This window comes from Argentina anserina, chromosome 3 (assembly GCF_933775445.1).
Source record: "Argentina anserina chromosome 3, drPotAnse1.1, whole genome shotgun sequence".
Classification (NCBI taxonomy): Eukaryota; Viridiplantae; Streptophyta; class Magnoliopsida; order Rosales; family Rosaceae; genus Argentina; species Argentina anserina.
In genome coordinates this window covers 12,464,235-12,491,337 of record NC_065874.1, presented here as the reverse complement: position 1 = coordinate 12,491,337, position 27,103 = coordinate 12,464,235, and the positions used below count along the sequence as shown (strand labels likewise).

At 35.5% G+C, this 27,103-nt stretch overlaps 1 protein-coding gene and 1 long non-coding RNA gene across 3 annotated transcripts; one reads left to right on the top strand and one right to left on the bottom strand.

Annotated features, from left to right (window-relative positions):
* Window positions 1-7,469: 7,469 nt before the first annotated feature.
* On the top strand, window positions 7,470-9,385 carry LOC126788783 (uncharacterized). Of its 2 annotated transcripts, none has more exons than XR_007671415.1 (6): window positions 7,470-7,845; window positions 7,973-8,005; window positions 8,145-8,223; window positions 8,728-8,762; window positions 8,938-9,008; window positions 9,287-9,385. It is a non-coding gene; the product is annotated as an uncharacterized LOC126788783 (long non-coding RNA). The 2 variants fall into 2 exon arrangements; XR_007671414.1 differs by having other exon boundaries at window positions 8,728-8,813.
* Window positions 9,386-14,470: 5,085 nt separating this feature from the next.
* On the bottom strand, window positions 14,471-15,896 carry LOC126788214 (peroxidase 47). Its single transcript, XM_050514186.1, has 4 exons — window positions 15,597-15,896; window positions 15,292-15,480; window positions 15,009-15,171; window positions 14,471-14,918 (listed from the first exon to the last, which is right to left on the bottom strand). The coding sequence occupies exons 1-4, from the start codon at window positions 15,807-15,809 to the stop codon at window positions 14,536-14,538; spliced, it is 948 nt and encodes a 315-aa protein (XP_050370143.1). The 5' UTR covers window positions 15,810-15,896; the 3' UTR covers window positions 14,471-14,535.
* Between the last annotated feature and the right edge of the window lie 11,207 nt (window positions 15,897-27,103).

Here is a 27,103-nt window from a genome sequence, read left to right as displayed (position 1 = left end):
TGTTCTTAGACATTCAGCAGATGGGGAGGTTTGGAAACATTTTGACAGATTATAGCCTGACTTCGCAGCAGACATTCAAAATGTAAGAGTCGCAATCACAACAAACGGGTTCAATCCTTGGGGACAATAAAGTTCGTCTCATAGTACTTGTCATGTTATTGGTGTGCCATATAACTTCCCTCCCTGGATGCTAATGAAGAAAGAGTTTAATTTTATGAATGTTAATTCCTGGTCCAAAGTCTCAAGGAAAGTGTCTTGATGTGTATATGCAACCACTGATTGATGAGTTGAAAAATTTATGGATAAATGGAGTCCAAACATTTGACAGACATACTGGAACTTCATTCATGATGAGAGCAGTAGTAATGTGGACCATTAGCGATTTGCCTGCTTATGAGATGTTATCCTCTCAAACCACTAAAGGGTATAAGGCATGTCTGGTATGCTTGGACAACATACATTCTACTTGGCACGTTGGAAAGGTATGTTACATGGGTCACCGTAGATTTCTTCCAATTGACCATGAATGGCGGTTTGATGCAGCAACATTTGATGGGAAGCAAGAGTTTGATCTGGAACCTCGACAGTTATCTGATGATGAAATTTTGGAAAGTTGAACTCATTTGATTTCGGTCGGCTGAGCAGTCAGCCAAAGTTCCCGCGACCTAAGCGCCCTGAAGATCTCTTATGTTGGGACCACAAGAGTGTGTTTTTTGAGTTGCCTTACTGATCAAAATTGAAACAAAGACATACCATATATGGCATGCACACAGAGAAAAACGTATTTGACAGCATATTGGAACAACTTTCGATTTTAAAGATAAGACAAAAGACACTATTAAAGTGCGTATGGATTTGGAATTTCATGGCCTACGACCACACTTATGGGTCAAAAAGAAGGGGTCAAAACTGTAATCCCTGTTGCATCTTACACAGTGAAGCCATCTTTGAAACCGTTAATATCTAAATGGTTCATGATGTAAAGTATCATCAAGGATATGCAACAAATATAGTATGTTGTGTTAAAGTGGAGGAACAAAAGATTTCAGGAATGAAGGCTCATGATAGTCACGTGTTACTGCATCGGCTTCTTCCAGTGGTAGTTAGACCCTATTTGTGAGCTGATGTGGTTGATCCATTAATAGCCTTGTCCAGGTTCTGGCAAAAGTTATGCGCTAGAGAACTGAAGTAGTCAGATGTCCTTAAATTGAAGGGTGACATTGTCTACGTCCTTTGCAAATTGGAAAGAATTTATCCACCCGCTTTTTTTGACATCATGGTTCACCTCATGATCAACCTTCCCGATCAAGCTCTGTTGACTGGCCAATACATAATACCTTGATATTTCCCATAGAAAGGTACATTGTATATAACAATACATGTTTTTTTTTAATTTTTATATTTACATACTTTTTGTGTATAATACTAACTCCATATATTTCAGGCAACTCGGAGGTTATAAAGGCTATGTTAGAAACAGATCTAACCCGGAATGGTCAATAGCAAAGGCATACATGACACACGAGTGTGTAACCTACTGCAATTTATATCTTCATAATGAAGATAACACATACTCAACTAATGTAAACATTACACATAGATTCAACCTTTCAGTTGTTTCTAAAGAAGTAAGAATGCTTGGTAACTTACCAAATTCAGAGAAATTGAGTGAAAATAACCTCAATGAGGCTCATTGGTGTATACTACAATACTGTGAAGAAGTCGACAAGTATCGAGATTATTATAAGGGACAAGTCCAAGAGAGGCATAAGAAAGAATTTCCAAATTATTTTCAAACATGGGTATGTTCAATCTTTATAATATCTATAGTGGTCACAAAGTATATTGAATTGTTGTTGTGGTCAATTCTAAAAAATTTAAGTTCTTTGTCTATATAGGTGAGAAAATTCAATGAGATAATAATAGCGAGTACTTCCCGGAGTTGCAACATTTGGCTGGAAAAGCCTTAGTCACATGTTGTCAAGCTACTTTATGCAACTGGTATGCCGGTGGTGTTGTTCAAATATAGATGGTTCAATACTAACCCTAATGTTCGCAGGAGTACACCTGGATCATGACTTGTTATCAGTGAATACAAACACCAGTTGGTATGAGAATGAACCAAATATTTATACTTGCCACCACATAAAAACAAGTGTTCTATCTTGATGATTCAAAAGAGGGTGGGGGTTGGAAAATAGTTAACGTGATGTCACATAGAAACATATATGCTGCAACCATACTTTTACGGGGTGCCGAACGAGATATTGAGAATGTGGTAGTTGAACCATATCAAGAACCTTCTAGCTCTCAGATTCTCGATACAAAGACTAATCGTACCAACGACATCTTTAACCCTCAAGCTATTGGGTATGTTCCCATTGACACTTTAGAGTTCGATTTTGATCCACTACAGTTTATACCACCTGACGAAGAGGACTTTATTGGCGATGAAGATGAAGATGAAGAATAAGATGAGGATGACGAAGAGGACGGTCTAAGAGATGAGGATTCATATGACATCGATTGATTACTAATGTGTACTGTCGAAACAAATTAATTTTAGCTTACCAAATTCTATTTTTATAATTGTGGAATTACATGAACTTATTATGGACTTCTTTGCCAAGGATAATTATCATACAATTATGATGCCTGATTGCATTACCAAATTCTAGATATAGTTTGTTGGATAATCTACCTTATTATTTGCATCTTTTATTGCCAAGGATAATTATGATATAATTATGTTGTTCAACAAATTTATTTCAAGTCATAACTATAATTATGAGATTAGATGAACTTCTTCTGGATAATTGTCTGACAATTATGTTGTTCAATTGCATCTAACTATGTAAGATGCATAATTTAATCTTATAATTTTTCCAAGTGACTGCTAAATTAAAGCATATATATCAAAATATATAAGAGGAAAGGGTACAATTTTTGTTAGAAATATTGACGGTTTTGGGTTCCGCCAAAATGTTTTGCCTAAAATTTCAAACACTAATTAAAGTGATCAAACATACATGTTTGGTCAATTAACATCAAAATAGTGGTGGTATTTTTCCCACTAAATTTTTTCCCTTCCAATTGAATTACTTAAAAGTAGAAATATGAAACATGTCATCATATTAGTGGGTGCTATATATACTCACAAATCACTTTCGCCAAGTATAATTCCAAATCACCCCCAAATCTCTCTCTTTCAATCTCAAATCTCTTCAGCCCCCGTATCTCTCTCTCTCAATCTCAAATCCTTTCGTCCCCTGATTTCTCTATGTGAATCAGACCCTAAATTTCTCTGTTAATTATCAAAAAGAGTTCTCTATCAATCCCTAAATCTTTGTCTCTCACAATCAAAGGCAGAGTTTTCGACTCGGTTTGATGATTTGGGTCACGGTCTTGGCATCCTATTTAATTATGTGTTGTTTGGTTTTCAGAAAGGCTCTGTGGAGGAGAATCGATCATCGATTCTGAGTTTTTTGGCAAGTGTTCTCTAGTTTCTGATTGCATATATTGATTTTGCTTTGTTAATTTTCTGATATAGTATAATCTGAGAGTATGATTATATATGCTTGGTTTTGATTTTAAATGAGAATTAGATAATCAATGTGTTTGGGGTTTTACTGCGTATGTTGGTGGTTTCTCCCCTAATTGATTTGTGTTTTATGTTTTGCTGATAGGGAAGAAGATGCCACCTACGATGGAGCAGTTTCTGGAAGAGTTTCTTGCATCAGCTCCGTCTATTGAGGGCGAGGGCTCCCACCAACTCCAGTCTCATCATCAGAGGATTCTAATGGGTTCCAGTCCATCAGTGTTTGGTGCAAACCTCGGTCGGCTAGTGCACCTCCCCCACAACGCAAAAGAGGGCTTGTCAACAACACAAAAGTAGCAGACATTGTGAAAAGGTAGGGGAATAGGATTGATATCGAGTGGACTGAGTTTCCCTAAGGTCCTGTTGATCAGGATATAAACAGCATCGTGGTCTCCATAATTTGTTTCTATATACGGGGACAAGTTAAATTGATTGCGGGAAATTATCGGGAACTCCTTGATACAGAGAAACTAAAGGTGTTCAATGGACTCACAGTAAGGTAGAAGTAACAACCGTTATCGTTATGTTTATATAACTGTGTTCATAAAAATATTTTGTTATTTAACTTAATTAATGGTTTGATGATGATTGTAGGTCTTTTTTAATATTGATTATAAACATAATGGTATGTGAAAATTGGTCAATGATAGGGTGACTTCTCAATATTGTGAGTGGAAGCATAACTTCTCTAACTACTATAAGATCTACAAGAGTGAACGTCCTCCTCTGGAGCTTTTGCACATGCTGGATGAGAAGCAATGGCTTTGCCAATACTTTGAGTCACCAGAGTTCAAGGTACAAGTTTTGTAAATAGGTTTTGTGGAATGTGGTTATGTCCAATATATAAAGTGTATTTTTATTTATATATGATGGTTTATATGTTTGAATTATTATTTTGGTGTGGCTATGCTAGTGTTTGATATGAGCAGTATTTAGCTCATAATTATTTGGTATTGCATCATATATATGAACTTATGTATAGTCAAGGATGAGCAATGTGTTTCTTTGTGCATTATATTTATTGATCATTTCATTTAACATAAATGATCATCTACACACATGGCAGACCGTGGTAAGAAAACATTTAACTACCACACAAGGGGCAAACCTATCATCTATAGGGCTGCTGAGAACAAGGCCAGGGGAGTTGAACTATTCTACATTTCAGCATATGAGGAGACTAATGCTGAGTTACCTGTAAGTGGTTCCTTCTTTCACCTTAATTTCTTGCACTTATATTTCTATGTTTTGAAATTTTACATTGATAAACTTTCTTGGTTTTGTTGGGTCTCAAGATTTTCAGCAAATATATCATTTTTCAAAATTTTCCATCAATAGTTTGAAGTTGGTAAGTAGTTTAATAGTTGTAGCTGCACATTGTCATTGATAAACATGGTTGTATTTTGTGATGATTTCATTGTATAGTTGTTGTTTGTATTTTCGGTAGTATTGTTTTGTGATTTTGAATGATATAAAGTTTGAAACCAGTAGAATTCTGATGAAGTTACTAATTGTTGAGTTATAGTAGAAATCGAAAGATGTCTATGGATTTGCCTTGACAAGAATGCCAAGGACACTGTCGGCAATTATATTATTTGTAATCATATAATAAATTGATATGAGCTTGCAATTTTGTTGTTATCATCATAATTGAAGGGAAGTTGATGACTTTGGGGGAGATGGTCTAAATGCTTGCATTTATAGTCTGGAATCATGTAATAAAATGTTTGTTGTTTTGTACTTGTAGATAAAAATGAGGGCTAAGGTTCAAAAAAAAAAGGAGGATTGAATGAAAAACAACCCGGACATCCCGGTCGATAAGCTACCACCTGTGGACTATAAAACTCAACGGAAGGTGCTTGAAGATACACTCGGAGAAAAAGTTGGGATACAGACTCGTGGTCTTGGACGAGTTGTTAAAGAAATCGGAGAGTCGTCAATGAGTTCTACTTCACGCTCTTAATCAAATGTTGTTGTGATGAAAGAGAGAATACAAAAGGTCAATGAGAGGGTTGCCAAAATTGAGACAAAGCTTCAGATTTTAAAGGAGAAATATGATCGAATCATATCTCTGCTAAGGCGATAGACGCAACAAACTGATGGAGAGAATGCCAATATCTCCTCCCCTATATTAGAATTTTCATAGTTTATTTTCCAATGTTGAATCTGTAGTAGACTAAAGCAAATCTAACTATAGCTTCATGCCCCCTTTTTGAGTCTTTTGTTTATGCCTCTAGCACTGGTTTTGCTGGGTATGGCTCTGTTCTATTTTTGTAGTGGACATTTTTATAGTATTATTTTACTTTGTTGGACAAAGTAATTTCAATCCAATTTGTGTTTGTTAAATTTCTATTTCAGAATTATTTTATTGATTAAATCAGATTTACAATAAAAATATATAAAGAAAGAAAGCGAAAGTGTATATAGAGTGACGAAAACTATCTACTTGTAATTAATCAGTTCTTATGGACTTAGACGACGAAAAGTTTTGTCTACCAGATTCTTAGGCTACAAATATTCTCGTCGAGTAAGGATTTAGTGTTACGTTGTTTTAATACTCAAACGACGAAATTGATTTTGTCGTTAGAGTTTACCGACGATAATTTACTCACTTAAGAGTGATAAATGTTCGTCGTTTTAAAAGATAATGACCAATAAAAATCTGTCAGATAAGTCATGAGCTAAACAACGAAGGCTGAACTTTTGTCGTTTTGGTACTTAAGCCACGGCCCCTAAACCACAAAATATGTGTCATTTTGGTGATGATACGTGGAAAGTGGGCTCTTAGTTGACGAAAACAGTTCATCGTTTAGACTTTTTTTCTGGTAGTGTAGTAGAATACTCTCTTCATACTCCTTCTTCTATCCATGAAATACAACGCCATACAGAAACTCTTAGCCGCCATCAAACTAACACATTACCTTATATTTGTTCTTTTTCACCCTGATCTATCGATGTCTTTGACAAAAAATTTCTCCAATATACAATTCTCGTTCTTCTCGCTCTTAGTAGAATACCCACACAAAGAGTGGATGTGAGCCCCGAAGATATTAACGAGCTAAGTTGAAATCGTTAATGACTATTTTATGATCTCGGTGATTAATTAAAGTAAATGTTCGAGAATATTTTTCAAAATTTTCAGATAAGTAACTCTCTTGAATTAAGAATCGTGCACATTACGTCGAGTACTTGAGAATGTTCAGTGAATTTTTTGGATTACCGAACTATTTATAAGATTTTTCCAAAGTTGGGAAATTTAAAGGAATTATTTGGGAAATCAGAAAAGGGTTACGGTGCAATCTTGGCCGTAGAAATTGGTTGAATTATTTCAGCCCTTGGATCATTTAGACTATGTATGTGTATTGGAGAGTAAGAGCATCTACAACAGGTTTGATAAAATTTCTCTAAAATGGAGAAACAAATGCCAAAATCTCCAAAAGTTTTATGCTCAAACTCCAACAGTTTCTCTATTTTGTATATTTCTATATTTATTACAAGTGAATAAAATATTATATAATCCTATTTTTCTAACCATACATTATTTTATATATTTAATTTGCTAGTTTGAAATAAAATGATTTAAATTTTTATTGTTTTGATTGGTTGTTATTAAAACTTGAGTTATTGGAGAAAGTGTAGCATTTAATGATCTTACTTCTGCAAAAAATTGCAGATTGCTACAAATTTGGAGAATTTCTCATTCTCTCTCGTCATTCTCTCTATTTTGGAGAATGAGATACATAATCTGGACCGGAAAAAACTTAATATTCTCTAAAATTTCTTTTTTTTTTCAAAATGCCAAAACTGTTGATTCACCTCTCAAACTAACCTCCATCTTCGCGACCTGACGACCCACGCCCCAAACCACCATCCTTCCCCCACCTTTAGCTTTGCTCTGGCCACCGCACCACCTTCGTTCAACCTATTTCGACGTCGCCGACGCGTTTCCGCTCTCACTTTTCTGATTGGCGATCGTGGAAGGAAAAATCATGGTGAATAGTGTCGAGCTTCATGGTGGCACCTGCGTTTGCACTCTGTTCTCTTAGCCTGTGAAAACTTTTCAGATGGGTGCAAGAAGAAGGTTATGAAGCCTCAATTCATTCCGGCTAAACATGATATATGTTAAAGGTGTGATTTTTAGGGTTTTGGATTTGATATGAATTTGGTTTTGTGATAGATTTTGAGGGCGGATCCGATTGAGACTGAGGAAGCTGTGCTGAGGTTGCCTCTAATTTCTCTACTCCCAGGTGATCAGGAAGCCTGAATGTTACTTTTATTGCAGTTATTGGTTTTACTAGTTGAATGTTCAATACCTTTAATGAGATTTTGTGGCTCAAGATTTGATATTTCTAATGCAATGTGATTTTGAACTAGGTTATGTGCAAGTTGATGAAAGTTGCAATGAAGGTCTGAGTTTTATCTAGAATCATGTGAAAACACATAGTTTGCTCAAATCATATGACTACTTTTGAGGATTTTGCGTGATGGAGGCTGGTGAATATCTAGCTGAGCAAGACTCGATTGCTTTCTTTGTGCATTTCTACAGTGACTTAATTATCCGCATCATTAAAAGAGCTTAGGACTTGTGCTGCGTATGCCTACGGTTCCGGCATCATCAACTTCAGGTACTCCCATCTCTTCCGTGTGGTTTGAGCATTGAAAATTAGAGGTTTATGTGCTTAATTTGGTGGGCAATTTAGACTTGAAGTGATTTTAGGGTTTTCAATGAGTAATTTGTGAGCAAACGATTCAATCTTGGAATTCATCTTGCTTTGTTTGTTTTTTCTTTTTCTTTTTTTTGGTTCCGTTGCTTTCATTAACTGAATGAAAGAGGGGAGTTTTTGGAGGAATGTGGGGATTGATTTCATTTATTGGAAAGAATGTCAATAAGCACAATCATGATTTTGGTTTGGTTATCAAGTATTCATGGTCCATAATACAAGTTTGTCATTCATTGGGCATTAGTTATGGCCTTTCAGTTGCTACTTTGCCAGTGATAATTGAGTTTTATCACCACACATATGAATGAGAATAAGGTACCTCATTCAAGTCTTGCCTGCATGTTAAATGTCTCTATCCCTTAGTTTTAATCAAATTTGTTAAATATGTTTATGTGATTTTGTGTGCAGGATTTCTATGAGGATCTATTTGAGGAGCTGAGCAAGTAAGAACAAAAAAAAAACTTGAATAGCTGTGATATTTGGCTGATCACATAGTATGTTTCTTCTTTGTTTCCGGTATGCAGGAGTTTGTTAATTTGATTGAATTTGGTCTTATTGGACTAATTGGATGCGCTTTGTGTGTGTGTGTGTGTGTGTGTGTAAATACTAATTAAATAGGTTGGTAGTGTGTACATTTTGTTCAGGGAGGAACAACATGTTGCAGCCGTGCTCCACAATCTCACTATGAGGTATGTTGTTAAGGTTGCTGTAATGGCCTTAAATATTCCTTTTAGTGGCTGTAACCCTCATTCTTTTATTTAATCCAGGTTTATTGTTGAAATCATAAAGTGACTTTTTTGTTTGTGTTTAAATGGTAAATTATAATATGAATCAGATTATGGATTTTTTTTAAACGACCTTTTCTTTTTGTTCACATTCTTGGTTTACAAATTTTTGATTGATCATGTTGCCTTTAAATCAGATTTTTAAGTAACTCCAATAGCTGTTTTTTTTTATTGTTTTGTAGGTTGAATTCACTTGTGGAACGGTGTAATCAGGCAAGTGTTCAAGTTTAATTAAATTAGTTATCCTATACAATTTATACATAGGCCTCTTTTAGGGAGTGAATGTAATACTAGATATTGTTGATGTATCGTTGAATAATATAACACTTTAAGATTTCAATGAAAAATATGAGATTGTATTATTTACTATCTTGATATTATTATTATTATTTTCTTTTTTATTTGTAGATATTGTTGTTATTTTATGATGTAGAGTTTGCAATTTAGTCCCTATCCAAGGGGGAGAGGGAGCCAAAAGTAATTAAGAAAAGTCAAGCAATGAGGACATATAGCAAAAATGTCCCAAATTAGTGAAATGTATTTGTACAAATATATGGTATTTGTACTCTATTTTGTAGTGTGAGAAATCATGAGACCCACGCTTATATTTAGAAACACAAATTAAATGTCCAAGTTAGTGATATGAACCCTAGCAAAAGGCACATATAACACAAATGTCCATATAGCTCAAATAACAAAAATATATGTCCTTATAATTAGCAAAAGGGACATTTAACAAATATATGTCCCTTTAGGTTATATTTCTTGTAGTGTACCTAGGTTCTGGAAAGTTACCAAAACCTAGTTGAGGGCAGGTGTATATATATGTAGGAAACTAACTATATTTGATTGATTACTTCAATAGATTGATCATGCTTCATAATAATCAGCTTAATTACATCTCAACCGATCGAGTAGTAAAGCAATAACTCTACTCGATCAAATCGATTCAAGTCCATGAAATTCTACAAATCATCAACTTAAGCATATATATATATATATATATATATATATATATATATATAATTCTACAAATTATCAACTTAAGCATATATATATATATATATATATATATATATATATATATATATATATATAGTCCCTATCCAGAGTGAAGTTTTAATTTTGACACACTTTTCGGTCGAACTTTTTAACATAAACGATTCAATATTTAGGTGTGCTATTCAAGATCATCTCTACAAAATTTCATCTAATTCGGACATCGTTAATGTATTGAAATTATATTAAATCAATGAATGAATTAAAACTGTTTAACGTGAACCGTTCGTGTAAATCTCAATTTAAAAATCTCAAACCATTGTCAAATTGGATGAAACTTTGTAGAGATGATCTTGAATAACATACCTAAATATTAAATCGCTTATGGTGAAAAAAATTAACCGAAAAGTGTGCCAAAATTGGAACTTCACTATGTAATTTCAAAGTGAAGCTTTCACTATGGATGAGACTATATATATATATATATATATATATATATATATATATATATATATATATGATTTTCGTTAGAGAACTAAAGTAGATTAGTGGTCATTGTACATTGATAAAGACATATAACATTAATGTTGGATGGTAATATGGATATGAAAATGTAATTGATCACAACCCCAACACTGGAAGGCACTGCAGAATTTTGTCAAGGACGTGCGTTCAATCATCTATCAGGACTCAGGTGTGCACTTATTTATTTGTTTGATGAAAATAGAGATTTCTGAGTAGTTGTAAAAGAATTTATGATCCATCCACGTACTAGTACAATGAAATCATGCATGTCATTCCGCACAAAATTAAAGATTCTGACTCTTCTTTCGTCAATGCACTTAATACTTTGCTTTTATAGATCATGAGTATGTTACAATATGAACATATTTCACCCGCGAGATACGTTAAAATTGAAATATGTAAAACTATTACAATCTTAGAATAAAGACTAAAATTCTAGCAATTTCTATACTGAAACCATAAATAGAAGCTCCCAAGCAATTAATATCAAGAAACCAAAGAAGCCGGTTACCAAAGAGAGTGTAACGTTGAAAAACACCATAACATGAGAGACTGCCAAGTAGAAAACCAAATAATCTCAATACTGCAATCCCTGGAGTGTAGCACCCACTTAAAAGAATAACCATAGGAGAAAATGAGTAAAACTATTTCCCGGGTTCCAGATCCGAAAGAAACTAAGTGAGCCTCGAGATCAAGGCTACACACCTCTTACTTGGGCCTGAAATGATCCAAACCCATGGTTGCAAGGTCCATAAGCTAAATGGGCCCTAACCCAAAGCAACTGAGGTCCACAATTGGGCACCCAAATATCTGGGCACCGACCCGAACCCAAACTCCGCCGGAAAGCCAGCTCCGGCAACCTCCGTCTCCCCAGCGTCGCCGACCCAATACATTGATCCGCTTGCCACTGTTTCCGCCACGACCTGGTCCCGCGCCGCCGTTGGAAAGCGACCAGACCAGCAGCCTTTCAGGACGAGGCAACACCTCTCCGCCAAAAGCTAACAACACCGATGATGCAAATTCGAAAGCTGCTGCACTCGTGGACCCAGATGCCAATACCAGTTGAGAACTTGCGATACCCGGAAACTGATCTGCCCCTGATACGGACCCTCGACGCCGCCGTCGGAGGCAACGCAGTGCCGCCTCATTGCTCCCACGGCATGAGTCCAATGAGAGATCTTCTTGGTCCCTTACAGCCACCATCCATGGGTTCTAAACGAGAGAAAGGGCTCCAATGCTCCATTGTGTTCCCCACTGAGATGAGGAGGAGATGCCGGAGTGGTTAGGCCACCAGCGGCCGCCACCCCCTAACCCTAGCAGAGCATTGCTAGGTTTCATGACTTTGTATAAGATAATTTCATAAACCTCATACAGTAGTATGTAAATCAATCTAAACATATATTTGCTAACAGCGCTACCGGTATACACCACTTAACCAGTAGCTTCATCAGTTCTTCCGGAAACTCCTATTTAGTACACCCAACTAAATTCTTTAGGCACCCAAACGACTCTTTGCATCCAAACTCCACAATCACGTACCCTTGCTTGTGAAAATTTGGCTACTGGAACCATATGTGAGAATCTCTAAAAAAACATTTGTAGCTGAAGATCTTCACCAATCTGGCTACTGGAACTTAACCAGTATACATTGTACGTAGTGTACGTACAGTTGATGGTTTAGTAATTGAGGTACGTTACCGTACGTACATACAGCTGATGGCTAGAGTTTCTGTATTGCGTCTGAAAATAATCAAAGACTGTTAGTTGAAGAATGTTTTTCTTCGGGGAGGGGGGGGGGAACGTTTGCTAAACGTCGCTCTTATACTAATGGAGTAATGGACAGTAATCTAAGACGAGGTGCAATCTATATACTTCATACATACATTAAATTTTAATAATGACATCTTGGGCTCGAGCCGAAGATCGAGAATGGAGGAGTGTGATAAGATGAAATGCTGAGCCTCTGAACGGGCCGAGACCTTCGAGACAACACGTACTATTCCTACAAAGGGAGCTGGAGAAAAATAATTTCCTATCAGAAAAAAACAAAGGAGCTGAAGAAAAGATAACAATGGTGGCAGGTTTGGGAGCTGAGGTAGCAGCGGCAGTTGTGGGGCTTTGGGCGCTATTTTTGCGACCAATGCTACTCAACTATGCTGGATAGATGGTTGAAGGTTTGGGACATTCTATCAGCCGCATTTTCGTAGCAGGAGACGCAGAACATCAAGGACATAACACAGCTGCGGCTGGCATGGATCTCGATTCACAAGTAGCTAGCGTGCAAGAAGTGATGACGAAGAAGGGTACGAAGCTGGAAAAAGGCATACATAGTGATAGTATCCCCTGTTGTCTATATATTTATGTGTTTCTTAATTTCCCTTTATTATGCATTTTCATGTTTCAATCATACATGCATGAAATGTTGCGCAATAATGTATTTTCAGGATCGACTTTATGGGTATAGTTCTTATAATTTGTACTATTACATAGACTACTGTAGGAGTACGCACAATGTTCCCATAGCGATTATTAAAGTTTGAGATCTATCACTTAGGTTTATTGCTTGTAAAGTATCCATATAAGCTTCCTACTTCGTCAGTTTAGAGACACGGTCTCTCATTAGTTAGTGAGAGTCGGTGAGTTTGACTTAGAATAAGCTATACATAGACATGGAAATTTGAGTTGTTTCTCAGACGAAGAAAACAGTGGAAGATGCACAATAATGGAATTATATTCCGGCAAGTTTCGAGACATGGTACTTATCATAATATGTCATTTGCAAATTAAGTAACGGAGCATGCTTTGCATCATTTCAGTCATTTGTCATGAGCTAGCCCAGAAAAACAGTTCAGTGATAACTACTTACCTTTCTTCACTGAACCGTACCTTTGCTCATTTCAAACGCTAGCTAGGTCCCATTCGGAGTTTTGGTGACCATTTCTACACAATAGCTGGAAGAAGCCATACATAGTATCCCCTGCATGTTTTGTACGTATTTATGTGTTTCTTAATTTCCCTTTATTCTGTTCTGCATCTTCATGTTTCAATCATACATGAAATGTTTCGCAATAATGTGTTTCAGGATCGACTTTAATTATGTGTGTATGGTTTATATACATTTTACTATTATATAGACTACTGTAGATTACGTACAATGTTTCTGAATTATGTTCTCGTAGCAATTATTTAGGTTTGAGATCAATCATTTAGATTTATTTCTTGTGAACCATCCATATATACTTCCTACTGCGTCAGTCTAGTGACGTTGTTTGTCATTAGTTAGTGAGAGCCTGAGTTTGACTAAACCCTAAAAAAACTTCTTCCAGCAAGTCGCGAAACATACTACTTATCATAATATGTCATTTGCAAATTAAGTAACGGCGCATGCTTTGTATCATTTCTTTAATTTGTCATGAGCTAGCCCAGAATAACAGTTCAGTGATAGCTACTTACCTTTCTTCACTGAACCGTACATTTGCTCATTTCAAATGCTAGCTAGCTCCCATTCGGAGTTTTGGTGACCATTTCTACACAATAGCTGGTCGAGCGTTCGTCAACTAGAGGAAGCACAAGCACACCATAGGAATTGATCATTAGTGATCATTTGTAGAAGTAAATGATTGTTCATATTCTCTTTTGGTCACCCGCATTTCATCTAGTCAATCATGATATCCCACCACCTCAAGGATAAATTGACACTTGCAAGAGGCCAAAATCAGCTCAAAGAACCATTATTATGTAACACATCACTAGATAAAATGATAAATACTAACGACAGACTGCTTTTCTATCAATAATACACAATGATGCTGAAGAGTTTGAATATATATATATATATATATATATATATATATATATATATATATATATTCTCAAACTTCTTGATCAGATCGCCAATTATACTTCCTTAATTGATCTTGCGGCAATTTCCGCGTACTTCTCCTTTCGAACCTTCCTTAGGATCAAGCATGCTCATCTTCACCATTGTCTGTTGAAAATCAAGGAAGAACATGGCCTGATTGAAAGCATAACCATTTACAATTCCTCTTGTACTTGCACTTGCAAAGAGAGTTTGATCTGAAGTAAGAACTCCGGTTTTCCTTTGTAGTCCATTATAGTAAACATTGTCGAAAGTGTTTCTTGTTGCGTCGAAGGGTTGCTCAGCATTATCACCTGCGCTACATGTTTTGGACAGCTGCTTTGCAAAACCTGAATCTAAAGTCGGATCCACAGTATCACTCAATCTGTTCTTGAATGATGAGCACCTGGCTACTCCTAGTGTATGTGCACCTATGTACAGTATGGACCAAAATATATAAGTAGAGATTCACAATTCATATAAGATTTCCAAATGTTACAAAGTATATGATTTATATTTACCAGACAAAGCCACCATTTCCTGGGCAGTAAATCCATGTTGGCCAAACATTTTGATGAGTTCGGAAGCATTCAAGGTGGGAGCAGGCAGATTGATCGTATCTTCAATTTTTGACCTTGTCCCATCTTTCCTACCTTTGGGAATATCGTATACCGGACCTCCAGCCTATTTTAGATTTAGCAATACCACATTACAAAGTCAGATATATTTTGAGTCACACCAAAAACTGAAAAGAGGGAGCAGGCAAACAAAAAAAGAAGGGACAGAAAAAAAAATTGCTTGTACCTGAAAGACTGCATATGTTGAAGCCATTGCAAGTATATCAGCGCAGGAGACTACGCCAGGACATCGTTGCTCCAGTTGTTTCTTTGCATTGTCAATAACTTCGTAGCCGCGCAAGCTCAAATTGGCAGGGGAGTCTTTTTCTGCAGTATTATCCTTTGTTGAATCAAGCAGAACTGACCCATCACATCCCTATTTCAACATAACAAACAAGTTATCTTTGAGAAACTAAGAACATCAGAATGTGAGGAAGCTTAGTGATGATCTTGAATATGCATGTATGAATATTGTATGATGTAGCACAGTACCTCTATGAAGCAGTCATGGAAATGCATTCTGATTAGGCCTGCTGCTAAGGTTGGATCAGCTTGCACAGCTCTAGTGACTGTGCTCCTCACAATTTGTTCAGCAAAAGGGCAGCTCATGATGTAGTACCCCATACTCAAACCATCTGCTCCAAACCAGAGCCCACTGATCATCTCCAACAATAGAAGCACGCCAAGAAGCTTAGTGATCACCATATTGATAATTCTAACTAATATCCTAATTAATTAGATGTGAGAGGGGACGTTCAAAAGAATAGTCGATAGAATATGTGAAGAATGTAGAATGAAGAGATCCAACGATGGATATATATACATGCAAACTAATGATTAAGCAAAAAAAGTTAATGCTAATTGCTTAGTGCTAATTGTGCAACAATGGCATTTGAATAATACATAAGATGATTGACAAAACGTTGCCGCCCATATCTGAAAGTAAAATATGTAAAAAGAAGGTTAGAGTTAGTGGTTTATGAATAATTTTCCACCTAAATCAAGCTCTTGGTCAATGCAACAAGTGTAGAACAATGCATGTTAATTGCATGTAGGTACACGTAACAAATGCACAATTAGCACTAAGCAATTAACATTAGCTAGTCAAATCAATCACAAACAGATAACAATGCCCGCTTATAGTTAATTAATTGGATGATTATACATACTTAGGTTAGTGTTTCACATTTGACTCCAATATTCAATAGGTGATGAATCATGCATCTTAAGATGAAGTAATACATTTTGACTTCTATTCGAATTCTGGAGTTAAAGTCTTTTGAGATATCAAATGTAACATAACTTATGGTTTGTTTCGGTGGGATTAGTCTCTTTAAACAACCAAACAGTTCTCTCCTATAATAGTTTCGGCTTATTTACCAAGCATAAGGTAAGTCAAGTGAAACTATCGAAAAAATATATGGTCTTAAACTCTCAATCACGTCCCTAGCTAAACCTTGCAATTAAGCTATAATTTTGAGGAATGAAACTAAAACTTTCAAAGTAGTTAGACGCAAACTGATGTAATTAGCTAATATTTGGATAGTATTATTCTTCAAGTACTTTGGCCTGGAAGTCAATTGCCAAAATGAAAGTGGGGAGTAGAAAGTATATGCATGTAGCTGGAATCCATTCTAAAAGGAGGCTATACCTAATCCCAAACTTGCTGAGGCCATTTCTTTATGTGAGAAGGTGGAGAGACTACTTATTTCTGCAGATTAAAGAATGTCCATTTTGCGCGTGATTGAAGTTCAGGGGATGATATGATCGATAGTGTTAAACACACGTCCGATTACATGTGGTACCATATATATCCTACGTATGCGTGATCGAAAGACTTATTTGCTTTTACTCCAAGTAAGTGCATGCTTGTGGCTGTGGGTGGATATAGTTTTGTTGTTTTGAAAAGTCCAGTCATGCATGCATAAACGAATTAACCATTGTTTCTTTCCTATAATCGGCAGTTCGTGCATCTGAAAGAGCTTGCTGTTTATGTTTTATCAGGTACTTGAGGTTGAAGATAAGGTTTGTGAATATTAAATTTAAGAACATATGATTAGTCACTACGCCATAACTCTACTTGAACGACGAAGATCTATGGTGGCTTCAAGCCGGATATTTGTCGCTTAAGTCTTAAGTGACCACATATTCGTCGCTTTAAAGTCGTCACCTCGGTTCTGTTCTTATAGTTCTTAGGAGACCACCAGGGCAAATTTTGTCGCCTTAACAACATATTAAGTGATGAATTCTTCTTCGCCACCTTAATCTTTGCAACGAACCATTACAACTTAGGCGACAAGTCTTAATCTGACTAAATCTAGGGCGACGAAACCTTTTAAAGCTTAAGCGACGAAAGCTCATCGGTATAGTTCTTAGCCGAGATAATTTCTTTCATTTTTATATTGAAGTGACGAATGTTTGTTCCGTCACCTTTATTTGTTTATTTTATTAAAAATCATTTATTTGTATGTACCCCAAACTTGCATATTACACTAAATCTCTAAACCTACATATTTCACAGACAACAATTCTACATTTTAAGACTGATCCATGGATTGCATTCCACATCTATCACAAAAAATTGCATAAACCAATGCCATCAAGTTTCAACACCTAGTAAATGATACACAAGTCTACCAATTGTACTTCCTACCAACTACAAATTGTTCACATGTGTTTTCCACATCTCCTAGCTACCAACATAACACAAACCGCCCTAAACACCTTCAAAACAACAACCTAGAAGTAAAAGGATGCTTCTTCACATGCTTCCAACACCGTCTAGTGAGTCTCATCAATCTCTAGTTGCCCTATCCTTTTACATGTCAAACGCTTAACTGGCCGCATGAGTTTAGAAACAACATAAATATTGTAGTATGGCTTATTTGGGATGCATGTATTTTCTAGATGTCTGATATTACGCATATATAAATTACAATATGTGACACACTCATGTACAATGTATCGCTCACAATTACATCCTTATGGGTAACGAGTATTGTTAATTGGCTTTTTATAGTCCCCAAGTTGCCTGCAAAAGGAAAAATATGGAAGTAAATTACATGATGTTCAAAAGCTTTATATATGTTGTGTTATAAAATCGTAAAAAATACTACCTTTCTATGGGGAACATCCAGTTATAAAGGACGAGACCTGTTAGCAACACTTATTTAGGAATGTGGACCATAAGATGAATCATGATGGTAAAGAAACGAGGAGGAAAAATCATTTCAAGGTGACAGAGAATCAAGATTATCTCATCTTGCATTTGTCTGACTTCCGTCTTTTTCAACTCTCTAGCACATAATTTTTAAAACCATTTTGACAGTGTATTTAAAGACTTCACGACGTTCTCAAGTAAGAACGGTCAGATAACCACGGGAAGAAGACGTTAAAACATTACATGGCTGTCATAAGTCTTTAATTCGTGAAACTTTTTTCATGTAAATTAACCTTACTCCTCAGACTTCTTGCATAACTGTGTGGGTACTTAACATCATAAAATCATTTCAATATCTAAACTATAAATTCTCGTATAACCATGAAGTGCAGAAGGAAGTTCACTAATCCATCGGTGCCACTGACCTCTTCGTACATTCCTATTTTCCAGAGTAGCATGAGCTTTTAGACCATGCTTGGACTTTCCTTCAATACCTAGAATAGTTCGAATGATGTTGTCTTACACGTTCTTCTCAATGTGCATGAGATTAAGTAATATCCCATTATAATAAATGTCCAATAAGACAGCCTCTAAAAGTAGCACTCATAAATCTAACATACCTTGTTTCTCATATTATAAGGGGGCATGAAGTCGTCGTGCAAGCTAAGCACGGGATAATTGTGAGAGCGGATGCGTTCTAAATTTACCTCTCCAAGAAGGGGGTCTTTTCCAAAATTCCATTTCCCCATTAAATGCCTCACCCTAGGACTGCTAAAGATGGTCATGGCATAGCCATCTCTGGTGACCCTCGTATGTCATTTTTCCACATATATGATCTGAAGAAACATAATCCAAACAAATAGGGTACGCCTTGTACCTATAAGTATGTGAGTTTGCCAACACCCCTAAACCTGGAAAGTCACTGATTGTCCACAACACAGCTGCTCTCATGGTGAAAGTTGATTCGTCATGTCGGCCAAAAGTAAGGACTCCATGACAGAATAATGTTATGAGCTCGTCGATCAATGGCTCCATAAAAATACTAAGGCATTTTCCTGGAGACTTCGGACTTGGAATCGACATATTTAGCATGTTAAATTCCTTTTTCATACACATTGATGAAGGTAAATTGTATGGCATCACAACAATAAGCCTTGTACTATGAAGAATTCATATTATTCCAAAAGGATTGAAACCATATGTTGCAAGTCTGAAGCACACATTTCATATGTCGTTTGCAAAACTTGGAAATAATTTGTCAAAATATTGCCATGCCTCCCCATTTACTGGGTGCTTGAGATCATATTCATTCACTTGATGTAGTCCATGCCACCACAATTACTTTTCAGTGTGCGGCAACATGTACAGGCGCTTCAGCCTCAGAGTCATAGGGAAGTAACAGAGCACTATCTAGGCAACCTTTGTGGTCTTCCTAACTTCTTCATGCGACATCCATCTAGGAGTTCAACATATATGACAATAATGACGACTAGCATAATCTTTGTAAAACAACACACAATTGCACTCACATGCATTAATTGTTTGATAGCCCAAACTAATATCTTTCAAGATTTTTTTTTAATTATTTGCATACTAAAGGGGAAAATGTGTCCATCAGGAAGCAAGCCATTAATATAAGTATATATGTCATCAATATATTTATCTGAGATACCATTTTCCACTTGTAATGCATTGCGTTTAATATCGCACCCCCCCCCCTTAAACAATCTCATTGGGGTTTGGGCTTCTTTTTAAAGCATGTCATACTTCTGATAATCATCATCTACGACATCATTGAACATATGGGTACCATTAGTAGTTTGGTCATACACTGCATCAGCCTCGTATCCAGCATAATATGGAAAAACATTATGTAGGATGTCCATAGATAGGTTCGTGGAAGGACTGACACCACCACTATAAGATGTCATATGTTGAAGGTATTGTCTTCGGAGCTTACCCTTTAATGGTTTTTGTGAAACTTCATTGTGCATATCCCATACAGTATAAGAAACCATCATACCCCTATGAAGTAAGTGTCTATACATTTCGTGTATTGAAACATGCACATTGTTATGACAGTCATTGCACGGGCAACAGTGACAGCCATTACCTTGCTTATTGGCCCATGTCATAAACTCACTAATTCCATTAATGTACTCACTGAAATTGTATTGCATCCAATTCTTGTTCGGAGTATTTGTCATAACTGAAATAGTAAATATACACAATATTAGTAAAAATTACAATACATCCAACTCTCTATATACTTCTTCTACTTGTTCTTCTTCACCTTATGCCTCTGGTTATGGTCATGTCTCATTCAGGAGAACAATTCCTTCATTAATCATCTTAACTTTAAGGGTTTCGGTTTCGTTTGGGAAAATTTCGGCAGCATCTCCCTATAGTTCCCCTAGTTACAAATATCTAAACATAGTTTGCACTTGAGGAACGATATAGAGAGATACTATTGAAATCTATTCCCAAAACCGAAAACGAAACCACATGAAATGCAAGCTCGCTTAACAAAGTCATGTTCTCCCAAACTATTAAAAAATGAGACATTTCAAGAATCAAATATTGTACAAGTGTTTCACGAACGAGAATTCTAAGCTAAAAGCAAACCGGTGAATTTTTATAAGAGTTCACTCTTACACATAAAAAAACTCATGAAAACACCATAGATATGATTTTCACATTCACACACAAATCAACACTAATCATCTCTAAATTCCATTGAGAAATCCAACACTAAAGACAACACACAAATAATTAGATGATAAAACTATTATGCACTAAATTAATTTAAACCTTAATTCTACTCAAAATTTGGAGTTACAAAACTAAAATTAACCTAATTCTAACCAAATTGAGTGAATTATCACTAATTTCAACAATGAACACCAAATCAAAACTGAACTTTAAACAACAAATTCATGCTCCAATGAACATAAAATGTTATAAAAAAATATAAAGAAGGGATATAGTATGAACTAACCTACATACACATCTTTGAGAAGAGAGAAGAAGAAGCTTCACACCACTAAATCCAACATTTTCACCCAATCTCTTCAAAATCGCAGATGCAAAGTCAGTTTCTGAATTTAGATCAAGTTTATGTTCTGTCTTTAAGCCAAGTTGGCCAAGTAGAGTTAAAAAATTTAAAGCGACAGAAACAAAAAAAAAAATTTGTCGCCTAAGATTGTTTAAGGCGACAAACTTTATCTTTGTCGCCTAAGTTATTTGGGCGATGAATGTTATTGTCCGTCGCTTAAGTAACATTAAAGAGATGATATTTAAATTTTAGTGACAACATTATTTAGTCGTCTCTTAAGCTTTACATAAGCGAAGAAATTTTTGATTTTGGTCACGATTCGTCGCTTAAGTGTAAAAATGGCGTAGTAAGTGAATGCCCAAGTGGTAATTTGTATGAGAATTATTGATCGGTCGAATGACTCGAATCGGTGAAGCCAAGTGAAGAAGATGATATATTCCACTACAACAAAAATGAGCAACACTCACATTGTTCTTTTGTGGCAAAATGGTCTAGCATGCCACACATGTTTGTGCCCAAGCTAAATAGCTACATTGCAGCCACAAATACATGTATTTAAACCAAAGGTGATTCTAATAAATTAATAGATTGATCATATTAAGTGGGGCCCTTTTATATTTGAAGGGTAATCTTTTTTATTTTTTTTGTAATTGAAATTTATGTATTTGTTTTTGCAGGAATTATTGCTGCCTGCATATTCTGAGTTAATGTTAATGAAATATAATTTTCACCCACAGAAACCATTCCAAACATAAGGTCTATAAACTTATGACAACATGGTGGTGCAAATCTTCAAAGCCCTGATGCGTAAGGTCTATAAACATTATCCAATTGATTTATCATCGGCTCATCTACAGGTTGAGTATGACTCATCAATTGTAGAACATAACTAGCTTTCATCCGTCCGGTTACAAGCAAGTCACCTGACCCATACTCACCAAGTACCAAAGCCAAAACCGCTCCTTGTTTTTCCATTGCAGCCCACATATCATTAATTTTAGCATTTGTGGCAAGTTCTTTGTTGTTCATTTCCCCCCTAAACTTTTCTTCTTTTTCTTGGTTCTCCTTTCGAATAGTCTCAATTTCAGCCTCAATTTCAGCCTCATGCTATTCCCTCATAGTTTGTACATCTAAATAAACACTTTTTTTTTTGCACAATTACACCAGAATCTTTGTCAACTCTGGCTCCAATGTCAAATCCTCGTGTGTATCCACTCTCTTTACCAAGCACATATGCATATATTTGATTGGGATGCCCTCTTTCTAGCTTTTATCTTTTCAATCTTGTTATTCATTGACAACTACATCAAGCAATAAACATACGTAGTCACCAACATCACATATTACCACTAACATGTTTACGTTTAAGAACTTAAACATAATTATATAAGTACTCATATTTCATGCTTACAACAGCTTGTTTCGATCTTGGATCCTGAGATTTCTTAGAGTTGCTGACATGGGTAAGCTCAAATATTTTTCAACGGTCTGGAGTTACACCTCCATTTTACTTTTTTTTTTTTTTGCAAACATATTAACCATCAAACTTATCATTGTAATACAAACAGTTGATGACATCTCATACTAAAATGCAAGCCAATCGTTTAAGCACATAACATAGGATTGGATATAAGTTAATATGTTATACAAAGATGGATCAAGTGTAAGTATCTATATGTACATTAAAAAATTATAGAAGAAAAAAAAACAATAAACCTGATATTGTAATTCAACCATAATTTACTAGCTTCCACCTCCAGTGCTTAACTAAACACACCAAATAGTTTGAACAAAAGTGAAAACCACTTTGTCACTCATATATTCTAATAGTTGGTCTCTTTATAACGGGTCATCAAAATATCTAATTAGCATGAGGACACACTCAAAATCGTTCAACTTAATGTCAGTGCACAACTTACGAAACTATAAAATGCGTATGAGCTGACATGCCCTGTGTACCCAACCTCACAACCACTAGCTACTATGAAAAAGAGCTTAACGAAATATGTATGGTTATTTCATAAACTATAATGACTTACATAAGTGTTCCTGATTTGGGCAAATAAAATTGTGCCAGTTGTGTGCATCATCTTACGCTTTGCCCGACTCCCCTTGTTCTTCAAAGAACGTCGTTGCATTTACGGTGAATACAATTTATATATTCGTGTGTGTGTGTAAGTTCATTTTTTGATATTAAGACATTTATTTTAATATGTTCTTATGGTAAAGGTAGCAGAAAAATATCACAAACATTCTCAAAACATCATGAATTCACAAACACACCTTTTGTTTGTTACCTTCCCAATGGTTAACTAGTGCAACCCATTGATTTGTATTTACCCTCTCATCCTTGCAGTTAAATCTCTCATATGTTCCAAGATTTGGGGTGGACCATACTTCCTTGAGGTTATTCTTGAATGGCCTCTAATGATCATTCAACGTCTTCTCTACCACATATCTTATCCTTCCCATCTTCCTCACAGTTGCAGGGTTCGACCAATCCAGAGTTCTCTAATGTTACACAAACAAAAATGCATCAAATCAAAGTTGCAATTATCAAAATTCTTACATATACGGAATGTCCAATGTTAATATTATAATATAACCTTGATTATTATTACCTTAATTTTTTCCCATGCCTCATCTAGCTCATTTCCTTTTCGGGAATCATGCCAATCAACCACACTGAGCGGAAACCACCTATGATATGTGGCTTTCATGCCCATGTATCTTTGTCATCGGCAAACCATGTCTTCATGCTCCACAACTAGCCCATCATTATTGAACTCCAAGTATTCTACATTTCCCCCTTTTGCCCAGTTAGGCTATTGATTCGACGCAAGTCAGTTGTGTTATCCTCTTCACATTCCAAATCTTCGGCAAACTCATTCATAATGTCAAGTGATGACACCTACGAAATTCATATTATGTGTGAGTATGTTATACAACTATCTCCAAACACAAGTACAAAAACTATTAAACATGAATTGCTAATCTTATTAACAGCCAATCAAATCACATTAGAGGCTCACTTTCATACTTATAGTGAAATGATAATCCTATGAAGACTAATAATAAACCAATGAACAAAATAAAAGAAACCAGCATAGTAACAGAAAGTAGATGACAAACTTCAACTAAGTAAGACTTATATAAATAAAATTCATCAAGCTCCATAACAAAGAAAACCATTGATCATCATTCAATAAACCAGGTATGAGGTTTTCACATATTCTGGTTGTCTAAGTCTTAGACCACAAAGCAACAAAATAACATAACAAACACGTCATTTCCTTCACTACTTGCTCTATTAGTAATACCATCAACCTGTCATGGAAACATCTCTTATCTACTTTGATAGAATAAACATCATAAGGAAGTTAAATGCATTCCAGAACACATCTATTTCCTTCCAGAAAATCTCCTTTCCAGAAGATGGATTCTGTTCAAGTACATAAATATTCTAATAAGATAGGGAAGAGATAGAAGCTGGAATAAGATTTTCTTACCACCATTGCAATTTCAACTTTAGTTGTTGGACTTGTCTTCTTCTTAGTCTTAGATGTCATTTTACCTTTCCAGAGCTATAACCTCCCGTTTTTCTTTTTATGCACTTTTTGGTTTCTACACCTTAAATAATATCTACTCTAATATTGTTTAATTCAATTTCAGCTTGGGCGGGATCCCTTTCCACTCACAACTTTCGTATATATTTGTCTCTCTTTTGTTAATAGTTCACTAATTGATAACAAAAGGCACATGGATTTTTGGTTGTTTTGTGGTTTCTTCCATAGACTAATTAATATGAAGAAGGAATAGATGCTACTGAGTATGTGTAAGAAGTTGTGCCACAATCATGTGCGTTGGTTTACTATATATTATATCATATATATGTGCATATACTGTGTGCTTGACATTTCAGTAAAAGAATCACATTATTGTTCTTTGGCTTTAAACATTTCCCGAATGTCATGACTTGGTAAGATTCCAAGAGATACATGCCACCACATATGATATGTTATATATTCAACTTCGACAATAATATTGCTCCAGATTGTGCAAGAGAATTCCATGTAGAAAAGGTTCCTTTGTCCATCACAATGCCCCAAAAAAAACTAAAACAAAGTGTAAGAGAAGGTTGTCTTTCGATTTTGAAGAACTGAACCAGACTTGTTCAAATGATGTTGGAGATACTTCATCAAATAATCTGGCACTTCCTTTATCTAATGGTCCTCCTTCATCCTATCATGTTTGTGCATCATTTGATATTGTTAATGCTGCTCTTTCTCCATCTAGTTTTGTTCCTCACCGGAGTTATCTTGCTGATGTTCGCGAGGACATGTTGAGAATCATGTGTCCTCTCCTTTTCAAAGATAATGGTTCGTGCCACGGATCTAGCATAAATATACCCTCAAATTCATCTCATAAGTTGCACAACATCACTCAAATATCTACTACTGGTTCGTCCAATCCAACTGACACCAATAAGATGGAGGGAATACGAAAACTGATACTAATAAGGTAGAGAGAGTTCGTATATTTGATACCAATAATAGAGAAAAATACTCAAATTGATACATATAGTGGGCCCTACCTCTGTTTTGAGGCCTTGAACAAGTATAAATTATAAGTGAGTCACACTTGTTTGAATATGGGAAACTCATGTACTATCAACACACATTCATCTCATAGCCACAATTGAGTCCTTTTGTGGCCACAAAAATGTAGTTGGTGCTCACATTTGTAGTGGTGTTCTTACATTGAGTCATTGACATAAAAGAAAGAAGATTGTTTTTACAGAAGTGTAAACACAAATTGAAACTCCCTATGATAAAATGTTATAAATATGATCATGGGTTTGTCTATTGCAGTGCATTAATCCATGGGTGAGTGTATTATAGAATGTTTCATCTTTAATTTTCATAATTTATTACAGTTAAATAACTTCTATAAATTAATAGTATATATTATCATATAATCAAGATTAATAAATTATCAAAGTTAATTTACCTTAAATTCATTATTTGTGACCAACAACAAAATAAGTCTAATTTATTAGTTTTATTAATTTATATATCGAGTATTAAATTATCAAGGTTCTACTGTATGTGATATAATACGTGACATATTGAAGGAGTGAATTTCGTGTCTATTTTTGTTTCACATTAATTAGTAACATACATAAACATAATCTTCCCAATACATGCACACTCTTTTGTCGATCGAGGTTAGATTTAATAACAAATTACTCAAAAGTGGTAGACAACAATTTAGTTTACAAATAACTCACTACTTAATTTGATAAAGCAAATAATGACCAAAATTTACAAATAATGACCAAATTATGGCAAATTGTCACATGTCATAAAATATTTTACTTTTTTACCCCTCTTTGACCCATAGTGTTTGCTACTATCTATGTAGATGTTATATGCTATTGTCGACTATAAAAACTATCTGTTAATGTCGAGTTAAAAACTAGCTGCTACTGTCAACTTGGAAGACACCTACTACTATCGACTTGGAATGTATATGCTACTGTCGACTATGAATCTAACTGTTACTGTCGACTTGAAATGTCTCTGCTACTGTCGACTATAAGTCTAACTGCTACTATCGACTGAGAAACTAACTGTTACTGTGGTTTTTGGTGAGCAAAATTCAAAAATTCAAAATTTCTCAAAACATATGCAATATGGTACTTAAATGAAAGCTCATGACATAAGGAACAACTTTATATATTGGCTCACCTCCAAATTGCCGGTGGTTTGGCCGGAAAACTTA